The 21,844-nt window shown below is 41.8% G+C and overlaps 1 protein-coding gene across 5 annotated transcripts in view; it reads right to left on the reverse strand.

Annotated features, from left to right (window-relative positions):
* PLD5 (phospholipase D family member 5) overlaps positions 1-21,844 on the reverse strand; it is a 422,286-nt gene that overhangs the window by 27,190 nt on the left and 373,252 nt on the right. For all 5 annotated transcript variants that reach the window (XM_045453115.1, XM_045453118.1, XM_045453119.1 and 2 more), the window contains 2 exons: positions 17,666-17,863; positions 7,726-7,862 (listed from right to left, as the gene is read on the reverse strand). In XM_045453115.1, the coding sequence (XP_045309071.1) occupies positions 7,726-7,862; positions 17,666-17,863 (335 nt within the window). The remainder of the gene's footprint in view (positions 1-7,725; positions 7,863-17,665; positions 17,864-21,844) is intronic.

Here is a 21,844-nt window from a genome sequence, read left to right on the forward strand (position 1 = left end):
TTTACACTGTAACATGATTGCCAATGCACTGATATTTATCATATTACACAATTGCAGTGTAATATTGTTGCCTGTATTCATTATACAGTGCATTAAATCTCCATGGCCTATTTACTATTCATTACAAGTTTGCAGCCTTAAACACCATCACTCCTATTGCTCACCCCCCATCTCCTGGTAACCAACACTGTACTGTCTGTTTTCTACACTTTTCTAGATTCCATGTATAAGTGGGATCATACAGTACTTGTGTTTCTCTGTCTGACTTATCTCACTTAGCATAATGTGCTCAAGGTCCATCCACATTGGTGCAAAAGGAAGGATATTCTCCTTTCTCATGGCTCAGTAATATTCCATTGTGTATATGCACCACGTCTTTTCATCCATTCATCTGTTGACAGGCATTTGTGTTGTTTCCATTATGAATTCTGTTTTCATTTCCTTTGCTTAAACACCCAGAAGTTGGAATTGCTGGATCGTATGGTAGATTTATTTGAATTTTGGGGGGAACCTCCCTATTGTTTTCCACAGTGATTGGATCAACTTCTCTTTCTTTCAACTGTGTATAAGGGTTCCCTTTTCACTATATCCTCATCAGCACCTACTGTCTCTTGTCTTCTTGAGGAGCCATTGTAACAGGTGTGAGGTGGTATCTCATCATTGTTTTTTTTTTTTAATTTTTTTAATGTTTTATTTTATTTTTGAGACAGGGAGAGACAGAGCATGAACAGGGGAGGGAGGGAGACACAGAATCTGAAACAGGCTCCAGGCTCTGAGCTGTCAGCACAGAGCCCGACGCGGGGCTCGAACTCACGGACCGCGAGATCATGACCTGAGCCGAAGTCGGCCGCCCAACCGACTGAGCCACCGAGGTGCCCCTCTCATCATTGTTTTGATTTGCCTTTACCTCATGATGAGTGATATTGAACATCTTTTCATGTGTCTGTTGGCCATTTTGATGTCCTCTTTGGAGAATGTCTATTAGTTCTTTTGCTCATTTGTAATCAGACTATTTGCCTTTTTTAAAAAATTGAGCTGAATGAGTTCTTTACATATTTGGATATTAACCCTTTAGCTGATGTATGGTTTGCAAAACTTTTTCCCTATTCTGTAGGCTGTCTTTTCATTTTGTTAATTTTTTTTTTTTTTTTTTTTTTTTTTTTTTTGCTATGCAAAAGCTTTTGAGTTTGATGTAGCCTCATATGTTAATTTTTTTGTTCTTGTTTGTGCTTTTGGTATCATGGAAAAAAATTATTACCAAGACCATTATTGATAAGCTCCTTCCCTACATTTTCTTCTAGGAGTTTTATGATATCAGGTCTTGCCTTGAAGTCTTTGACCCATCTGAGTTCATTTTTGTGAGTGGTATGAGGTGGGGCCCAATGTAATTGTTTGACATGTTTTCTCCAGTTTCCCCAGCACCATTTGTTGAAGAGACTATGCTTTCCCCATAGAGTGTTCCTGGTGCCCGTGTTCAATAGTAGTTGACTGTATAGGCCAGAGTTTAGTTCTGGGCTCTCTATTTTATTCTATTTGTTGATGTTTGCCCATTTTTGTACTTTTTTTTTTTTTATTAATATGGCTTTGTTGTATAGTTTCAAATCAGGATGTGTGATGTCTCGAACTTTGTTCTTTTTCTTAGGATTGCTTTGGCTGTTTGGGGTCTTTTGTGGTTCCACACAAATTTTAGGATTGTTTCTTTTATTTCTGTGAAGAATGTTTTCGGTATTTTGACGGGGATTGCATTGAATCTGTAGATCACGTTGGGTAGTCTAGCCATTTTAACAATATTAATTCTGATCCAGGAACACAGTATGCCTTTCCATTTGTTTGTGTCTTCTTCAATTTTTTTCAGCAAAGCTTTGTACTTTTCATTGTGCAGATCTTTCACTTCCTTGGTTAAATTTATTCCTATTTTGTTTTTGATGCTATTGAGAATGAGATGGCTTCATTTCGTTTTCAGAGGCTTCATCACCAGTGAAGGAATGCAATTGATTTTGTATCTTGATGCTTTACTGAAATTGTTGATTAATTCCAACAGTTTTTTGACTGATTCTTTAGGACTTTGTATATAGATCATATCATCATATCATCAGCAAATCATGCCAATTTTACTACTCCCTTCCTGATGTGTATGCCTTTTATTTCTTTGTCTTGCCTGATTGCTCTGGCTAGGGTTTCCAGAACTATACTGAATAGGAGTGGGAGAGTAGGCATCCTCGCTTTTTTCCCCATCTTGGGGTAAATGCTTTCAATTTCTCTTCAGTGAGTGTAATGTTAGCTGTTGGTTTGTCCTATACAGCCTTTGTTATGGTGAGGTATGTTCCTTCTGTACCAAATTTGTTAAACATTTTTTTTTTTTATCATGAAAGGGTGTTTTATTTTGTCAGATGATTTTTCTGTATCGATTGAAATAATCGTGTGATTTTTTTTATGTATTATTTTATTGATGTGATGTATTTGCATTTGTTGATTTGCATATTATTGAAATATCCTTGTATCCCAGTGATAAATCCCACTTGGTCATTGTGTATAATTCTTTTAGTGTGTTCCTGAATTCGGTTTGCTACTGTTTTGTTGAGAATTTTTGCATCTATATTCATCAGGGATATTGGCCTGTTGTTGTCTTTCTTGTGGTCTCCTTATCAGATTTTGACATCAAAGTAATGCTGGTCTCATAGAATGAGTTTGGAAGTGTTCCTCCTCCTTGATATTTTGAAAGAGTTTGGGGGAGGATTGGTGTTAATTCTACTTTAAACCTTTGGTAGAATTCTCCAGTGAAGCCATCTGGTCTTGAGGTTTTCTGTTTTGGGAGTTTCTTGATTACTGATTCAGTCTCTTTACTCATAATTGGTCTGTTCAGACTTTGTATTTCATCATAATTCAGTCTGGATAGGTTGTGTGTTTCTAGCAATGTATCCATTTCTTCTAGTTTATGTAATTTCTTAGCATAAACTCATTCATAGGCGTCTCATAATTCTAGGTATTTCTGTAGTATCAGTTGTAATGTCTCCTCTTTCATTTCTAACTTATTTCTTTGAGTCTTTTCTCTTTTTCCCTTAGTCTGGCCAACGGTGTCAATTTTGTTTATCTTTGCAAAGAACCAGTTCTTAATTTTGCTGATCCTTTCTATTGGCTTTTGGTCTCTGTTTCATTTATTTCTGCTCTGATCCTTAATATTTCCCCCCTCCTGCTAATTTTGGGCTTACTTTGTTTTTTTGTTTGTTTGTTTGTTTTTCCCTAGTTCCTTGTGGTATAAAGTTAGGTTATTTGAGATCTTTCTAATTTCTTAGTATCTGTGTTTATAGTTAGAAACTTTCCTCTTGAAACTGCTTTTGCTGTGTCCCACAATATTTGATACATTATGTTTTCAATGTAATTTTTTATTTGCCTTTTGATTTCTTCTTTGACTCAATGGTTGTTTAGAAGTGTGGTTAGTGTCCATGTATTTGTAGATCTCCTTACTTTCCTCCTGTTCATTTCTAGTTTCATACCACAGTGGTCAGAGAAGATAATTGGTATGATTTCAACCTTCTTAAATTTGCTAAGATTTATTTTGTGGCCTAACATGTGATTTATCCTGGACAACGTTCCATGTGCACTTGAGAAGAATGTGTATTCTGCTGCTGTTGGGTGGAATATTCTATATATGTCTGAGCAGTCCATTTGTTCTAAATTTGTTCCAGATTCAACTGCAACATTTTCTTGTTGATTTTCTGTCTGGGTGATTTATCCATTGTTGATGGTGGGGTATTAGAGTATCCTACAGTTATTGTATTATTTTCTATTTCTCCCTTAGGATCTCTCATTAATTGTTTAATATATTTTGATGTTCCAGTGTTGGGAGCATGTATATCTATGATTGCTATATCTTCTTGACATACTGGCCCCTTTGTCATTACATAACGACCTTCTTTACTTCTTGTGACCCCTTTTGGCTTGAAGTCTATTTTGTCTATTATAGGTATGGCTACGCTTGCCTTCTTTTCATATGTTTGCTTGGAATATCATCTTCCATCATTCACTTTGAGTCTATATTTGTCTCTAGAGCTGGAGTGAGACCTCCGTAGGCAGCATATTGTTTTTTTATCCATCCAGCCACTCTGTGCCTTTTGATGGGTGAGTTCAATCCATTTTCACTGAGGGTGATACTAATATGTAATCATATATACTATATACTGCTGCCATTTTATTTTTTGCCTTCTGGTTATTTTGTCTCTATTGTTTCTTTTTTCTCTTTTTCTTTTTTCCCATTCTTTCTTTTTTTCCCCATTTCTGTCTACTTTTGCCAGTTGGTGGTTTTCCATGATGATTTGTTCATTCTCCCCCTCTTTATATTTCATGACTGTTCTAAGTTTTTGCCATGTGGTTACCATGGGGTTTACCCAAAACAACTCATAGAAAAAACAGTCCTTTTTCTGCTGATAGCAGCTTACTTTTCTTGACCTATCATCCTTTTAATCCCCTCCTTTTGTATTTTTGATGCCACAAATTACCTCTTTTTATGTTATGATTTCATTACCAGCTTGCAGCAGCTATCGTTATTTTGTTGCTGTTTTTCTTTAAATTTATGATATAGCTAAGAGTTTCATACACTGTTCCAAAAAAGAGTTCCAGTTTTCTAATTCTGACTGCCTGATTATCACCTTAATCAGAATTTTGTGTGCTTTCAATTTTTTGTTTCAGCTTGAAGAGCACCTTTCAACATTTCTTGTAAGACAGGTCTAGTCGTGGTGAACTCCCTCAGCTTTTGTTTGTTCGGGAAAGCATTTATTCCTCCTTCACATCTGAAAGGTAACTTTGCCAGGAGAGAGTATTCTTGGCTGCCGGCCTACATTCTTATTGTTCCTTCACACATTTACTGGTTTTCTTCTGAAAGATGTATTTCGTGTGACTGAGGAAATAAATAATGAACAACCCCAAACCAAGGCCAAAATAAATATGCGAATTGCTAAAAGAAACAGCACTTGATTGCCAAAACAGGAAGAATTGAAATAGGGCTTCTGATTTTTTACTGCGGGATTGATTTAGCCATACATCATTGTTCCCTTCACTTCTTACTTCTTTGAAAGTTAGAAGTCACTTCTAATATTGTTGCTTAATGATGGTGTATATATTTTTCTACATGTGACCAACCACTTCTACTTTGGGAACCTGTGAATTTTTCCTCTTTCATTTGGATGTTTAGCAGTGCGTAGACTAAAAGCTCAGCCTGTGGCACACTGACGCACTGATATTTGACAATGTCTATTTGTTCATTCTAGTTGAATTCTGAAAACTTTCTCCAGGACAATGTAGACACAAGTAACCATGCTGACTCTGAAGTAATTTTTTTGTAGGATTGAGAAGAATTTAATTATAACGTGGATGTTTGAACTTCTTATGTCTCTGATGACTTTTTAAAAAAAAATTTAATGTTTATTTACTTTTGAGAGGGGGAGAGGCGGGCAGAGAGAGAGGGAGACACAGAATCTGAAGCAGGCTCCAGGTTCTGAGTTGTCAGCACGGAGCCCGACGTGGGGCTTGAACTCGCGAACTCGTGAGATCATGACCTGAGCTGAAGTTGGATGCTTAACCGACTGAGCCCCCCAGGAGTCCCTCTGATGACTTTTCATTAGAATGCTTGATGGGATTGTGGGTTTGAAATATCCTAAGTATGATAAGAGAACTGCTCTTTGAACAGCCGCTGAAAGGTAGATTAATAACCAAAATGCAAAATTTCAGGTGAGTTTTCAGTTCTTTAACATTCTTTTAGTTTTCTTTAACTTCTACATTTCCAAGATATTTTAGATTCTCTATGCTAGCCCCTTCCTCTCTGGCCACAAAGGATATTAATTTTGTTTGTGGGGCTTCATGGAATGAAGGTTTTGTCAATCCTAAGAAATCATCACCCCATTATCCCTTACTCTTATTCTGAATAATAGGAAAAGCAGGCAAAACGTATCTATGATGTTTCAAAGTCTTCTCAAAGTGAAGTTGACATCTAAAACGAAATCTCAAACCAATAAATTGGAGAAAAATAAAAAAGAGATAGCAAACATGTAAAAGCATATGGGTAAACACCTACGAATATTCAAGGGATGTGCCATATTTTAAAGTAAAAATGTTTTAATAGTGTATCTTGTAGCTTAAAATGCTTTTTGACTGTCATTATGGGAGATCACTTTGCAGGAGACTCATGCTTTTGCAATCTTACAGGCATCTGCATAAAGAAGCTGCATATTAGGCATATGTTGGTTGGCAACATGAACAATATTCAAGCAAGAGAGGGCACGCTTCATCATTTACCTCAGTAAAGGGTTATTTTGAAATTGCAATTTCCCAAATTAAAAAGGTCTCCGGCTGTACTCTCAGAAATGTGCACTTTGAAAACTTTTCCTGGCTTTAAATGGGTTATTCAAAGCACTTATAATTAGCCAAATCTGTGCATTCCTGGCAGGAGAGCAAAAGTGGGAAATATCTGGGGCACAGCCAGGCATTTATGCACTTAGGGGCATATAGTCCGTCCCTAAATTTATTTCAAGTATTTCCCCTCTAAACAATGATGAATTGCTGTAAAAATCCTTTCATGTTTTAATTTAATTTTTTAAAATGTTTATTTATTTTTTGGAAGACAGCGACAGAACGTGAGCAGGGGAGGGGCAGGGGAGAGGGAGACACAGAATCCGAAGCAGGATCCAAGCTGCGAGCTGTCAGCACAGAGCCCGACGTGGGGCTCAAACTCATGAACTGAGAGATCATGACCTGAGCCAAAGTTGGATGCTTAACCAACTGAGCCCCCCAGGTTCCCCCCAAATCCCTTCATTTTTTAAAATGCTCGCTTCCTCATACAGAGGAATGGATTGACTGAGAACATACCCATACTGAGTTTCTTTCTTCTTTAAGTTGAAAAAATTCAAAAATTCAGCCTTTAATGAAGACTGACATGAATACGACCAAAATGATGTCTCCTTGGAGGAAAATCTTGCCAGACCTACTCAGTTTCAGTATATCCTTCAGGGACACCTGCTAGCTAAGAACTTTCAAGAAATATTTTTTGGGGAGCGTCTGCCAGGCTCAGTCAGTAGAGCATGTGACTCTTGATCTCAGGGTTGTGAGTTCGAGGCCCACACTGGATGCAGAGATTACTTTTTTTTTTTTTTTTTTTTTTTTTAATTTTTTTTTTTCAACGTTTATTTATTTTTGGGACAGAGAGAGACAGAGCATGAACGGGGGAGGGGCAGAGAGAGAGGGAGACACAGAATCGGAAACAGGCTCCAGGCTCTGAGCCATCAGCCCAGAGCCCGACGCGGGGCTCGAACTCACGGACCGCGAGATCGTGACCTGGCTGAAGTCGGACGCTTAACCGACTGCGCCACCCAGGCGCCCCGAGATTACTTTTAAAAAGTGTTAAATTTTTTTTTTCCAGAAAATTTTTTTCCCAATTTATTTTATTTTTCAAATAAATTTCAAATTGAAAACAACCCGATCTCCATTCTAAAGCTGATCTCATGCCTGTAAGGTAAAACACGGTGGTACTTCTGTAGGGTGAGTCCCCGAGTCCTTCAAGTGGACTGAGGGAGGAGATGCATCATGGGTAAGTTGCAAATGCACTCGGAGGTCTGAACGGTGTATGACCTAAAGGGAAACGGAGAGCACCTCAGTGTCCAGCCGGTTTCCTATGGTCCCCGGCTTGCACCTGGCCCTGGAGACTGGGTTGGAGGACGAGGTTACTCACTCACTGACCTTTTGGTGCTCGTGCTGGAGATGGGCAGGTAGTCCGTGACAGCGATGTATACATACTGCTTGGCGTCGTCTATCACGCTGTAGATGGCGTCTATGTCAAAGCTTCTGTTTTTAGGGCAGAAGAGTTTGGGAGAATTCTGTGAAGACACAAAAACCAAACTTTCAGAGGATTAATTTTTGTCAGCTGGGGCTTTCTCTTTGTTGTTGTTGTTGTTGTTGATTTGTTTCAGTGGATCTTGGCTTCGAGGTAGATTTTTGAAACCAACTCTCCAGTCCTTTATGAGAATAGACAAATGTATTTTCAATCCCATCATAGTTGAGGCATGTTCAGATCAAGGTGTGGTGGGATGTGTCTCAAGTCTGACCTTTATGTCTGTTTGGGGAGGGAATTCTTGCTTTCAGGATACACACCTCTCATTTTCAGAGTATTCTAACTCACACTTACAGGGCTCTGGTGAACACTCCATCATGAATAACAGTTAATTTTCTCAGGTGTTACCATATAATACATATATGTACACACAGCAATCAATTTACCCAAAAAGTCATTTCATTTGAAAGGTGATGTGGGCATAAAAACATTCTAGACATACAATCTAAAAAATCTTGTGGATTTTTTCCCCTCTCATCATTAAGTCAGGAAGAAGAGTGAAAAGGTCATCAATAATTCTAAAGAAAAACCCAGCAAGTGACTAGGAAGACCAAATTCATCAGGAGGGACAGGGAAGGAGGATATTCTGAAAAACTCAAGTCAACGAACAAAGAGGCAAATTATACTTGAGGCATTTTTCTCCTGTTGCTCAAGGTGGTTTCCATCTTATAAAAATAAGGTGTTTTTGGATGAAATTGCTATAGAAAGATGTAGTTTGACTTTCTCGTTGTTTTCCCAGCATACAGGACTAAAAATAGCATTACTGGGGTTGCTGTCTTACTCTGAGCAGCATGAGGCAGTGGTGAGTGGAGGGGTGCACGTATGGGAGGGCTTCTGGAACTGTCCTGCATCCAACGCTCAGGACAACTCCCATCACTGTGCTGGTGGGAATGCCTATCCCGGCTTAGACGGAGGGAAGATGAAGCCGTTGTCTTGGATGTCCAAGCAAGACAGATGTGGAGCCTGGGGGCAGGAAAGGAGCCTGTTGAAGGTCATATACTCTCTCAACATCCCTGCTCAGAAAGTCATCTTGGAAGGCGACTATCAGATTGAGTTTTTGATCATTTATTTTTCTTTTGGAACGAAGATGAGTTTCCAAGTCTTTTAAGAAACTAATGCCAGGGGCACCCGGGAGGCTCAGTCGGTTAAGTGTCCGAATGTTGATTTCAGCTCAGGTCATGATCCAGCATCGTGGGATTGAGTCCCATGCTGGGCTCTGCGCTGACAGCACGAAGCCTGTTTGGATCTTCTCTCTGCCCCTCCCCCCGCTTGTGCTCTCTCTCAAAATAAATAAGTAAACTTAAAAAAAACAACAACAACTAATGACAAAAAACCCTCACAAAAAAACGTAAAAATAGAGGTGCCTGGGTGGCTCAGGTCATGATCACAGTTTGTGGGTTCAAGCCCCGCGTTGGGCTCTGTGCTGACAGCTCAGAACCTGGAGCCTGCTTTGGTTTCTGCGCCCCCCTCTCTCTGCCCCTCCCCCACTCACGCTCTGTCTCTCTCTCTGTCTGTCTCAAAAAATGAACATTAACAAAAAAATTTAAAAAACATAAAAATAAGAAAAGACACAAACATAAACCCCAAACAAAAACAACAAAAGATAAAACCAACCAACCAACCAAACCCAGTGCTGGTCCTACACCTTTTCCCCAGCACACACACAGTGGATACTCTGCCTGTCCCCAAGACAGGTGCTCCTGCTTCTAGTGGCCACTGGGTCTCCCTCTTACTCCTGACTGCCCCTCCTCCCATTCAGGCTCTAGCGCTCTTTCTTTGCTGGGGCTTTTACACATCATTTTCTCGTCACCATGATGGACACACACACACACACACACATCACACTCAGCATTTCTGGTGTCTGCGAATCCAGTCTGAACCCACTGAACTATGGCCTCCAAGCCCTGGCCTCCCATTTCTCTGCCTCCCTCCTGTGCCAGCTATCACGCCCTCTGTGCCTGGCTCTCATCTGTCTGCCCCTGCACATTTGCTCCCGCCAGCCCTTCCGGCCCAAGCTTCCTTGTTCTTGCCCGTCAGTATTATGCTTTCTCTAGTTCAACTACAAGCTCCTCCATGAAACTTCTGTATTTCCCCAGCCAGTAGCCCCTTCTCCCTTCTCTGCCCACCCATAATATGATTGATTTGCTACATTATTTAGCATATTCAAACTTGTAATTATTTGCACTTGCCTCATTTGCCTGCCTAGACTGTCACTGACCTGATTTTAGGGACTGTACTTTACTCATTTTTCTCTCCCTATGAAAACATCCAAAATTGACATTACTTAATTCCCTCAGCCTGTTGGGTCTGCTTTAAACATTCTTCAGGCTAACATGGGGGAGCTGAGGGTCTTTGCTCTAGACAGGAGCTTAAGGCAGCTCCGACATGCATCCAAGCGCCCACGTTTCTGTTTCAGGAATTTCTTGAACTTCCTTGCATGTTGCAAAAATGAGGTTTTGGTTTCAGGGAGGAAAAAATTGAGGCACAGGAGTCGTTGCTGTCTTCACATTTGCTCTTATATCCTGCAAGTCTGGACTTTGGGTGCCTTTCAGTGATACAGGCTAGGCTCCAGCATTTATAGCCTGCGGCCTGCTGGCTGTGCACCTTACACGTGCTGAGCCTCGCAGCCTAAGGGATTAACAGTAGAACGCACCTCTCACACTGGTTTCCCTTGAGGCTTAAATCGGGTAATGGCCTGTTCCCTGGCTGGGTGAGTGCCTTTCTTGTGTGCTTGCTTTCATTTGTTCAGCAAATAGTACGAAGTGCCCGCCATGCTCCAGCTCTAGGCTGGCCACCTGGCATATACCAGTGATCAAAGTAAGACTCCTGCTTCCTGGAGCTTCATTCTGGAACGTGCTACATTGTATTGCATTCATAGGCAACCGCTGGGTTGCTCATCCCCTTTACCTTATGCCATGCTGTGCTTAGCGTATGTTTTATATCCATATCTGTGGAATGAATGTGAAAGTGCTTCTTAAATTAATCAGCATTGAAGGTCTGTGTGATCCCCCAACCTCCATTCTTAATGGAGTTACTTCATGCTACGTCTTTCCATCCACGTGTGAACAGTTCTTTATTTGGATTTGCCTGCTGTATTGTTTCCTATGTTCCCATTGTCTAACCCAGTGCCTAAACCATGGCAGGTGCTCCACGTGTTTATTAAGGAAATGCATGACCCCCGGTGTCAGTACCCCCCTGGCCCTAGGGGCATGGTGGTATGTGATGATATGTTCCAGAGTCTGCTACCTTTGAAAATAGTGCTGAATATACTACTGGCTAAAAATGTTTGCTTAAGATATAAATGAATAAGGGGTGCCTGAGTGGCTCCAACTCTTGGTTTCAGCTCAGGTCGTGATCTCATGGTTCAGGAGTTCGGGCCCCACATCAGGTTCCTGGTTGATGGTGGGGAGCCTGTTTGGGATTCTCTGTCTCTGTCTCTCTCTCTCTGCCCCTCCTCCACTCATGCACTCATGCTGTCCACCTCCCCCCCGCCCTGCAAAATAAATAAATAAACATAAAAAGATGTAAATGAATGAACAACACAAAGAATGATCTACTGATTCAGCGGAGGAAGTTAACTAGTTCCAATAGTTTAATTACAGAGAAGGCTGTTAAGTTTCCCTGTTATTGCTCCTGAATTAATTTTTTGAGCCTAGCACTGTGTACTCCTTTATTATGAGAAGGAGAAGGAAAACAGATTCTTCCCTGTTTCAGCTCTGTGATGACTTTTACCGCTCAAATGCCCTCATGCACCTTGCTTCTAGGCAATATGTGTCTCTTAGATCAAATAGTGCCTTATATACGCACGTAACTTGTTTTGCATATTCGTTAAATATTTGCCTTAGCAGGCTTCTGATTTATTTCACTATAGTTTCCTGGTTTTTAAGAAGTTCATACTCCATCCTCAAAATATATATGTTAAAATATATTAAACACAAAAAGATAGCCCACAGAATGGGAGAAAATATTTGCAAATTGTATATCTGATAAAGGAGCTATATGCAGAATGTATAAGAACTCTTACAACTCAGTAATAAAAACCAAATAAGAGCCACCTTGGTGGCTCAGTTGGTTAAAAGTCTGACTCTTGATTTTAGCTCAGGTGATGATCTCAGGGTCATGAGAGGAGTCCTACATCGGGCTCTGCACTGGGTATAGAGACTGCTTAAGAGTCTCTCTTCCTCTCCCTCAGTCCCTCCCCGACTTGTGCTCTCTCTCTCAACAAACAAACAAAACCCAAGTAAACTAATGGAAAAGTGGGCAAAGGATTGGATAGACATTTCTCAAAAAAGATAAACAAATAGCCAATGAACATATTAAAATATACAAATGAAAACCACAGTGAGATACCATTTCATACCCATTTGGAGGGGTAAAATAAAACAGAAAATAACAAGCATTGGCAAAGATGTGGAGAAAACAGAGCCCTCATTAACTGCTGGTGGAACTGTAAAATGGGGCAGCCAGTTTGGAAACCAATGTGTCAGTCTCTCAAAATGTTAAGCACAGAGTTGCCACATTCCCCAACACTGCCACTCCTGAGTACACACCCCAAAGCACTGAAAACAGGTGTTCAAATACAAACTTGTACACATCAGTCCATGACAACACTACTGTCAGGACCCAAAAGATAGAAACACGCAAATGTCCATCAACCGATGGGGTAATAAACAAACAGTGGCATATCTGTATAATGGAGTATTATTTGGCCACGAAAGGGAACGAAGTGCTGATTCATGCTGTAACATTAATGGACTTTGAAAACATTATACTAAGTGAAAGATGTCAATTACAAAAGACTACATATTATAGATGCTTCATTTATATGAAATACCTAAAGAAAGGAGAATTCTAAGGGACACAAAGTAGACTAGCAGTTGCCAGGGGCTGAGGGAAAGGGAAAATGGAGAGGGGCTCCTAATGGTTTTCTTTGTGGTGATGAAACTGTCCTTTTATTAAAAACTTTTTAATGTTTATTTGTTTTTGAAAGACAGAGGGAGACAGAGAATGAACAGGGGAGGGGCAGAGAGAGGGAGACATGGAATCCGAAGCAGGCTCCAGGCTCTGAGCTGGCAGCAAAGAGTCCCATGCAGGGCTTGAACTCACAAACTGTGATATCATGACCTGTGCAGAAGTCGAATGCTTAACTAACTAAGCCACCCAGGTGCCCCCAAAATAATCTAAAATTAGATGGTGGAGATAGCTGCACAAGCCTGTGATTACACAAAAACCCACTGAATCATATACTTTAAAAGAAATGCCACCGAATGTGAAGTATCTCTCAATAAAGCTATTAAAAAGGTAATTAACAATATGTAGTGGAGGTTCTAAAGACTAATATAACATGGCATTTTTCATAGCAGCACTAGGTTCCACTTAATGTCCTGCCCTCACTCACTAAATACAAATACATCTCAGTATACATGACTGATGGGTGAATGAACAAAACTATAATGAGAGATCAGATCTGTCTAGCACCCAGATCAGTAACTAGTCTATCTATCTATCTATCTATCTATCTATATATATATATATATATATTTAATGTTCATTTATTTTTTTAAAAATTAAAAAAAAATTATTTATTTTTGAGAGACAGAGAGAGACAGAGAACAAGTGGGGGAGGGGCAGAGAGAGAAGGAGACAGAATCCAAGCAGGCTCCAGGCTCTGAGCTGTCAGCACAGAGTCCGATGCGGGGCCCGACCCCACGAACTGTGAGATCATGACCTGAGCTGAAGTCGACACTTAACTGACTGAGCCCCCCAGGCGTCCCCAATGTTCATTTATTTTTGAAGAGAGAGAGAGAAAGAGAGAGTGAGTGTGCGTGTGAGTGGGGGAGGGGCAGAGAGACAGAAAGGGAGAGAGTGAATCCCAAACAGGCTCCACACTATCAGGACAGAGTCCAATCAGGGCTCAATCCCAGGAACTGTGAGATCATGACCTGAGCTGAAATCAAGGGTTGGATGCTCAACTGACCGAGCCACCCAGGCATAGCACTAGTCTTTATCTTGGAAAGCAAATTTATAATCTCAAGGGCTCTAAAAAGAAATCTGTAAGATAACAAAAACCCAGCCAACTATGGTTCCTGTCTTATTTTAATGGGGAATTAAAATCAGAACTCACTGGCACCAAGTTATTAGAGATCACATAGTTAAATCTCACCAAGTATTTTTGGGGTTCTGTGAGAAAATTAGAAATAATCCATATTTATATCATAATTTAAAATTTATATTTAACAATGCTAAGTTGTTAATCATCTAAAAATCTAATCTGGGGAATGGTAATTCTTAATAATATGTGTTTTATGTGTCTATGTGTCTTCAATAATGTGTGTGTGTGTGAATTTAGTCTTGGGACTGTGAGATTATGAAAATATAATATACTATTTTAAGATGTTTTACACCAAATACTTTCTTTTTTAAAAAAAAATTTTTTTTAACGTTTATTTATTTTTGAGACAGAGAGAGACAGAGCATGAATGGGGGAGGGTCAGAGAGAGAGGGAGACACAGAATCTGAAACAGGCTCCAGGCTCTGAGCTGTCAGCACAGAGCACGACGCGGGGCTCGAACTCACGGACCTGAGATCAGGACCTGGGCTGAAGTCGGACGCCCAACCAACTGAGCCACCCAGGCACCCCACACCAAATACTTTCAATTTAAATATATTTGCTTTGGCATGTTTGGCATACATCACTCAGAAAATTATACACATCCTAGAACTTTATATTAAAATTACTACTAATAAATCCAATCCAACATTTTTTGGAGCCTTGTGTAAGGTGTTGGGAATACCAACGAGCAAGACGGTCCAGTATATGATCTTCAGAGGCTTTTAAATAGCAGGAGAGATGATCAATAAACAATCAACAAACAGCTACGAAAATATAATAGATGCCACAACAGGGGTGAAATCAAGGAGGTCTGGGATTCCAGACCAATTCCACTGGTGGTGGGGGGTGTCTGACTTTATTTTATACCTGTAGGATTTTATACCTCTGCAAATTAATACCTCTGCAAATTACACCTCTGTTCAATTAATACCTGTTGAATTGAAATTCAAAGGTAGGCTTGACATTACTAGGAAATAGAAAACAGTAAGTTAAAATAACATAATAAATAAAAATAGAAAATAGAGGCATCATATACTTGAAAAGACTATACCTAAAGGCATGTTTCAAAACTCTACTTATTTTGTGACAAATCATTTGATAAAACGCAATTTGTAAATCTGTCCCACAGTACAACAAAGATCTACATTTTAGTAGATTTTATTAAAGGCCTGGGCCCTCTCTCTGGGGTAGATATGTTAACTTTGGGATCAACAAAGGGGGATTTGCCACCTTTTTAAGAGTCAGAATTTAGGGGTGCCTGGGTAGCTCAGTCGGTTAAGTGTCCGACTTTGGCTCAGGTCATGATCTCATGGTTTTGAATTTGAGCCCCACATCAGGCTCTCTGCTGTCAGCTGGGGGGCTGCTTCAGATCCTCACCCCCCCCCCCCCACTCAGGTGCACATGCATGCACATGTTGTCTCTCTCTCTCTCTCTCAAAACTAAATAAACATTAAAAAAAAGAAAATTTAAATGTATGCAAAACCCACATTCACCAATCTCTAAGATTCAAACCGTAAATTGAAAATCTAGCAATTATCTGAAATTTGCTTACCATTCATTTCTTCCCTGTTGCTTCATCTGTTCTACTGGAGCTGGCTGAGCACCTGTCCTTTCGGGCATCATGTCACCCTGTTACCTTCTCTGCATTAAGGGATCCTTGGCAAATTTCCTATTGTGACTCATCTACAAATTCAGGATACTATCTGGCCTTCTTGTCTTACAGGGTTGTCTTGAGAGAAACTTCAGAAATGAAACTGAATACATGAAGTCATTTTGCTAGTAAAACACCCCATACAATATGCTACTTGCTACTACATTGCTGACCTCCACATATTAAAAAGAAAAGGCTTTTTCACTTTGATGAAAATCTTTCAGTCTATTTTCTGCTATTTGCATTTATGTGAATTTGTTAAGACAAACAACTTCAACATCCTCTTTTTTTTTTTTTTTTTAATTAAAAAAAATTTTTTTTTTTTCAACGTTTATTTATTTTTGGGACAGAGAGAGACAGAGAATGAACGGGGGAGGGGCAGAGAGAGAGGGAGACACAGAATCGGAAACAGGCTCCAGGCTCCGAGCCATCAGCCCAGAGCCCGACGCGGGGCTCGAACCCGCGGACCGCGAGATCGTGACCTGGCTGAAGTCGGACGCTTAACCGACTGCGCCACCCAGGCGCCCCTCAACATCCTCTTTTGTCTCAATTGCTACATGTCTAAATTTTCAGACTGTGCTTTCATTTTAATTGACAAAAAGGTCAGAATTCACTCTTCAGTGTCACGTTCTTCAGTGATATAAAAATTGTTGGCATAAAAGCACTCCTGTCAGTGGGGGACCAGCATGTTGAATTGGGAGCATGGTCTTAAGAAATTTATCTAGGCCCCAAGATCAATTCAGAAGGCTGTTTCAAATCAAAATTCTAAGGTCTCACCCCAGGTCCAGTGGATCAGATCCTGGCCTGGGCAATGGTGGGAGGCTGCATATCTGCATGTTATTTATTTTATTTTATTTTATTTTATTTTATTTTATTTTATTATTTTATCGTTTATTTATTTTTGAGAGAGAGAGAGACGGCGCAAGCAGGGGAGGGGCAAATAGAGAGGGGGAGAGAGAATTCCAAGCACGGTCATCACAGAGCCTGATGCAGGGCTCAGTCTCAGGAACTGTGAGATCAAGACCGGAGCCCAAACCAAGAGTCGGACACTTAACCAACTGAGCCACCCAGGCACCCCATGTAAATCTACATCTTAAACAGGATCCCCAGCCAGTTCTTAAGTTTTTAAAGTTTGGTGGACCAGGGCTGCAGGCACGGATATTCACATTGCCCATTCCCAGTGACCCTGTGGGACAGCAGTGGGTGGTAGATGTGGGAGGTGGCGAGTGGCGAGTTTCCAGTGTAGTCAGAGGCCTGAAGCTGTGCTCTGCCCTCTGGGCCTCCTCCCTCAGCCTTGATCGAGTACAGTTCTGCTTTTATCTGTTTTACACACCAACATGCCTCAGATTTTTTCATCAAAGGTTTCTATTGCTAAAAACAAGTCTGACAATCACTGAAGTAGGGCATGGAAAATAGGATCTGGTTCAGAGGACCTGGGAACTGGTGCCTGTCTTGGCTCCTGCCATGAGGGTCTTTGTGCTAGTAGATAAGCCTCATCCCTTTGTCTGAAACAGGGTTACAAAGCTGGGTCTACCTTAACAGATGGCCAGAGGGATCAAATTAGATAACACTAAGCATAAGGAACTAGGGATGAATATTAACATTCATTATTGTTATCACTAGGGACAGCATATGATTAGGCATAAGAGTGGGTGTATCTTGGGGCGCCTGGGTGGCTCAGTGGGTTAAGCCTCTGACTTCTGCTCAAGTCACGATCTCACAGTTCGTGAGTTCGGGCCCCACGTCGGGCTCTGGGCTGACAGCTCAGAGCCTGGAGCCTGCTTTGGATTCTGCGTCTCCTCTCTCTCCACCCCTCCCTTGCTTGCATTTGGTCTCTCTCTCTCTCTCTCTCAAAAGTAAATAAACATTAAAATAATTTCTTTCAGAAAAGAGTGGGTATATCTTACCTCGTCAAGGGGTGGGACAGAACTGATCTTTAGAATTCAGGCTTGCCCAGCACAAGATCACACTCGAACATTCCAACTTCGGAAGAGGGAAGAGGAGGAGCGAGAGGGCAATGACTCACCGACACAAATGCTTGAGATTTGGTGTCGTTCAGCTGAAGCTGCAATTTCTTTTCGTTGTCATAGACTCCATAGAGCCTCTTGGACCAGGTCTGAGGCACTCTGCTCTTGAATTTTAATGAGCTATACAGAGCGAATATCCTCTGTAAATCCAGGACCAGGCAACTACAGTTGTAGAAGATGACACCGAGTTCTTTCATCTGTGAAATTAAAATAGAAAAAGCATCGGTGCCATGCACGATGGGTGGCGCTATTTTCAGAGAAAGAAAATGCACAAGAATGCAGTTGTAGTGACTCCTTCTCTCACTGCTGTTATACAGAAGTGTGTAGATACAGGCATGTTACGGTGTCTGGAGGGGATGCGGTATAAAAATGCTTCAAGATTTCAGGAGAACTTTGGCTTGCGTTTTTGCATTTGGGGTCTTATAGATAAGTTTTCCACATTCACTTCCATTTTTCCATCAGCTCTTCAGATTCATTCCCTTAAAACACTTTCTCGTCCGAATCCTTAAATCGTGCGGCGGCACCCAGGTTTTCATGGCAGCATCATGGAACGGTTGACATCGTGGATTCTGAAGTCAGACTGCTCGGAGTTAGGCTCCAGTTCCACAGCTTTCTAGCTGTGAGACTTTGGGCAAGACTCACCATCTCCGGGCCTCAGTTTCCTTCTTCCCTAAAACTGGGTTAATAGTGTTTATTGCACACAGCTGCTGTGATGCTTAACACGGTCAGTACCATTAAAGGGCTCAGAAGAGTGTCCATGACTTGTAACTCACTAAAAATAGGTTAACAATTGTTAGTTACTCTTACTAACACTGCACAAGCCTCAGGAGGAACACCCCAATACACCCTTGCAACGAAGGGACCAGAGAGGAAAGGGAAGCTCAGGAGGGTAAGCAAAAACACTTGCCCCAAGTGAGAGATCTTATCAGCAAGAGATTGAGAATTTAAATTCAGGTTTCTGACCCTTGATCCAATACACCCAGGAACATAGCAGCACTGGCTTCATCTGAGTCTAGGATCACTTTGTAAGAGTTACAGATGATTTCCAATTTAGTCCATGAAAGTGACAAAGTAAAATTGGTCCAATACACCCAGGAACATAGCAGCACTGGCTTCATCTAAGTCTAGGATCACTTTGTAAGAGTTACAGATGATTTCCAATTTAGTCAATGAAAGTGACAAAGTAAAATCGGGGTCATAAAAGACAGCACAAAGACACATGCCCAGGGAGGGCAGTGCTAGGGACGCCTGGGCCCTTTAGAGACCTGAGTCTGACTCCCCTCCTATGTCTTCCTCTAGCTCCCCTGTGAGGACTCTACTCAGGATTACAGAAGACGTCACCTAGGACTCCCTAATACAGTATGTCATGGAGGTGTTTCCCTGTTCATCTATACCCCCCTGGAGTTGTTCCACCAGCTCCAAAGTGACTACAGAATAGATGCACACACATTATTTAATCTGCTGATGGACTTATCCCTCTTTTTTCTCTAGTGCAAAAAATAAAGCAATGGGTGTCCTTATACATATATCTTTGTGCACCTGTGGAAGTATTTCCCCAGTATAGATTCCTAGAATTGGATGGACAAGCAGAAGGACAATTAGAGGCTAAGAAAGTGGGAGGAGACGGGGCGCTTAGGTGGTTCAGTCACTTAAGCATTGGCTCAGGTCATGATCTCGCGGTTCATGAGCTCAAGTCCTGCATCAGGCTCCATGCCGGGCCTGCTGGGATTCTCTCTCTCTCCCCATCCCTCTCTGCCCCTTCCACATTTGCTCTCTCTCTCTCAAAATAAATAAATAAACTTTTAAAAAAAAGTGGGAGGAGATAGGGCAGGGTGGGTGTACCAGGCATGTGCAAAGGCACTGAGGCTGGTGGGGATACAATCAGAACTGTGTGGCTAAAGCTGAACGAGCTAGGAGAAAACATGTATGTGTGTGAGCGTGTAGACATTTTTTGTTTAAATTTATTTATTTGAGAGAGAGAGAGAGAGAGAGCGTGCACATGAGCAGGGGAGGGGCAGAGAGGAGAGAGAGAGAATCCCAAGCAAATCCCAGAGAATTTTGCACTGCCAGTGTGGAGCCTGGTGCAGGGCTGTGAGACCTGTAAGACCATGACCTGAGGCCAAAACCAAGAGCCAGAGGGAAGCTTAACGGACTGAGCCACCCAAGCGTGCTGAGATATTTTTTTCTGATGGCAGAGGGTAACACTGTAGGGACAGGGGTGGCAGATCCTCAGGGGCCTTTGAGCTGGGATAAATAGCTTGGCATTTATGCTGAAGATCCTGGGGAAGCAGGCAAGGAGGGTCAGGGTGTGAATTGAAAAGGGCCGTTTGGCTGTGCTGTGGAGACAGGAGACAGGGTGAGGGAGCTAGGGTACAATATTCAGCCCCAGGCCTTGGCGGTAGGAGGCAGAAAGATTTACCTGTTGTTAGGTGTTTTCCAATCTCAGAGGCTTCAAAAAATTGTCTAGAGTAGCTGCTAATGATGGCTAATCTTGTGCCAGGTTGAGGAGGAGCCCACCCAGCTGTTTGCCCACAGGGTCTCTGGAATATTCGGCTCTGCCTCTGACCCTCACACTCTTGTACCTTTTTGGGTTAGAGCAACACTGCCACCTTATCTTCTCCTGGGGAGCCTTTTGCATTTCACGTTGTTCTAGTTCAGCAGGTATAATACCCAGGCTCTTTGTCTGGGGTGGCAGTAGGTGGGAGAATCTGAGATCTGCCTCCTGTGTGGTTAAGGAGCTGTCCTCAGGACCAGAGCCTCCCTGACATGCTTCTTCGTCTGCCAGACTCAGGCAAGGTTAGTGCACATCCAGGGGGCCCAAATTCTCTGGTGGGGTTTGGCTCATAAAGTCAGCCTTGCCTCTCCGGGTTCAAGACATCAATTTCCTGCCCATCTTCATCCCCTGTAGCACTGCCTGACCAATCTCGCCAAGGCTGCCTTGAGAAGAAGGACTTGTGCTGTGTGTCAGGATGACCTCCTCTCAGTATCTGTAGGATTGTGGCTGGTGACCCTCCCTGGTTTTAAATTCGGTGGAGGCACATTTGCATCTTAATCCTGCAACTTGCTTGTTGACTAGCCTTGGGCAAATTACTTAATTCTTAAATTTCAGTTTATTGTTCAATGAGGACAATATGGGTCTCCCAAGGTATGCAGTTAGAATAATATAATTTTGATAGCTAGTGTTGATGGAGTGCTTAGTTGGTGTGTGTACTGGGTTGAATAGTGCTCCCTCCCCCCAAATTCATTTCCGCCCGGAACCTGTGAATGTGACCTTCTTGGGAAATGCGGTCTTTGCAGATGCAATCAAGATGAAGTCATACTGAATTATGGTGGGTCCTAAATCTAGTATGACTGGTGTCCTTATAAAAAAAGGAAAATTCAGGCAGACGCACAGGGGGAGGGCTATGTGAAGACGGAGATTGGAGTAACACACCTACAAGCCAAGGAACACAAAGCATTACCAGCAACAGCCAGAAGCTAGAAGGAGGTGAGGAAAGACTGTCCCCTAGAGCCTTCCGGGAGAGCGGGGCTCCGCCAATACCTTGATTTCGCACATCTAGCCCCCAGAACTGTGACTGAATAAGTACGTTCCTGCTCTTGGAAGCCACCAAGTTTGTGGCTAGTTGTTATGGAAGCTCTAGGAAACATACACGGTGCCTCATCGGCTTTCCTCCTGAAAGTGGGTCAGGTAGATACGGTGTCCATCCCCATTTTATAAGGGGGAAACTGAGCTTGGATAATTTGCTCCCTGGGAGATGACACAGCTGAGATTTCAACTCGGAAGGCTGCATGCCTAACCACTATGATAATACCCCACTTAGCACCTGGCTAGAATACAGTCCATGGTACCTCCTGCTATCAATTCTGTGAAGCCTTTTCTGGCCAACCCATTGCCTGCTTTGTCTAGTACTATACCTGTTGCCTATTTCTGATGTGGCATGTCTTACACTATATCATAATTAAAACAAATTATGTGTCTGTTTTTCCTAAGTGACTCTACAGTCTCTGAAGAGACTACGTCAGGTTCATAGTTTTTTTTTTTTTTCCAGTGCTGGATTATAATACTTGCCTAGAAAATGTTCATTGAATGAATGCCTGCCCTTGGAAATGAATAAATGGTGGTCAGAGATAAAAACAAGTTCCCTTCTGAATCCAGGAGCCCAAGCTCCAGGTTAGCC

This window comes from Leopardus geoffroyi, chromosome C3 (genome assembly GCF_018350155.1).
Source record: "Leopardus geoffroyi isolate Oge1 chromosome C3, O.geoffroyi_Oge1_pat1.0, whole genome shotgun sequence".
NCBI classification, from domain to species: domain Eukaryota; kingdom Metazoa; phylum Chordata; class Mammalia; order Carnivora; family Felidae; genus Leopardus; species Leopardus geoffroyi.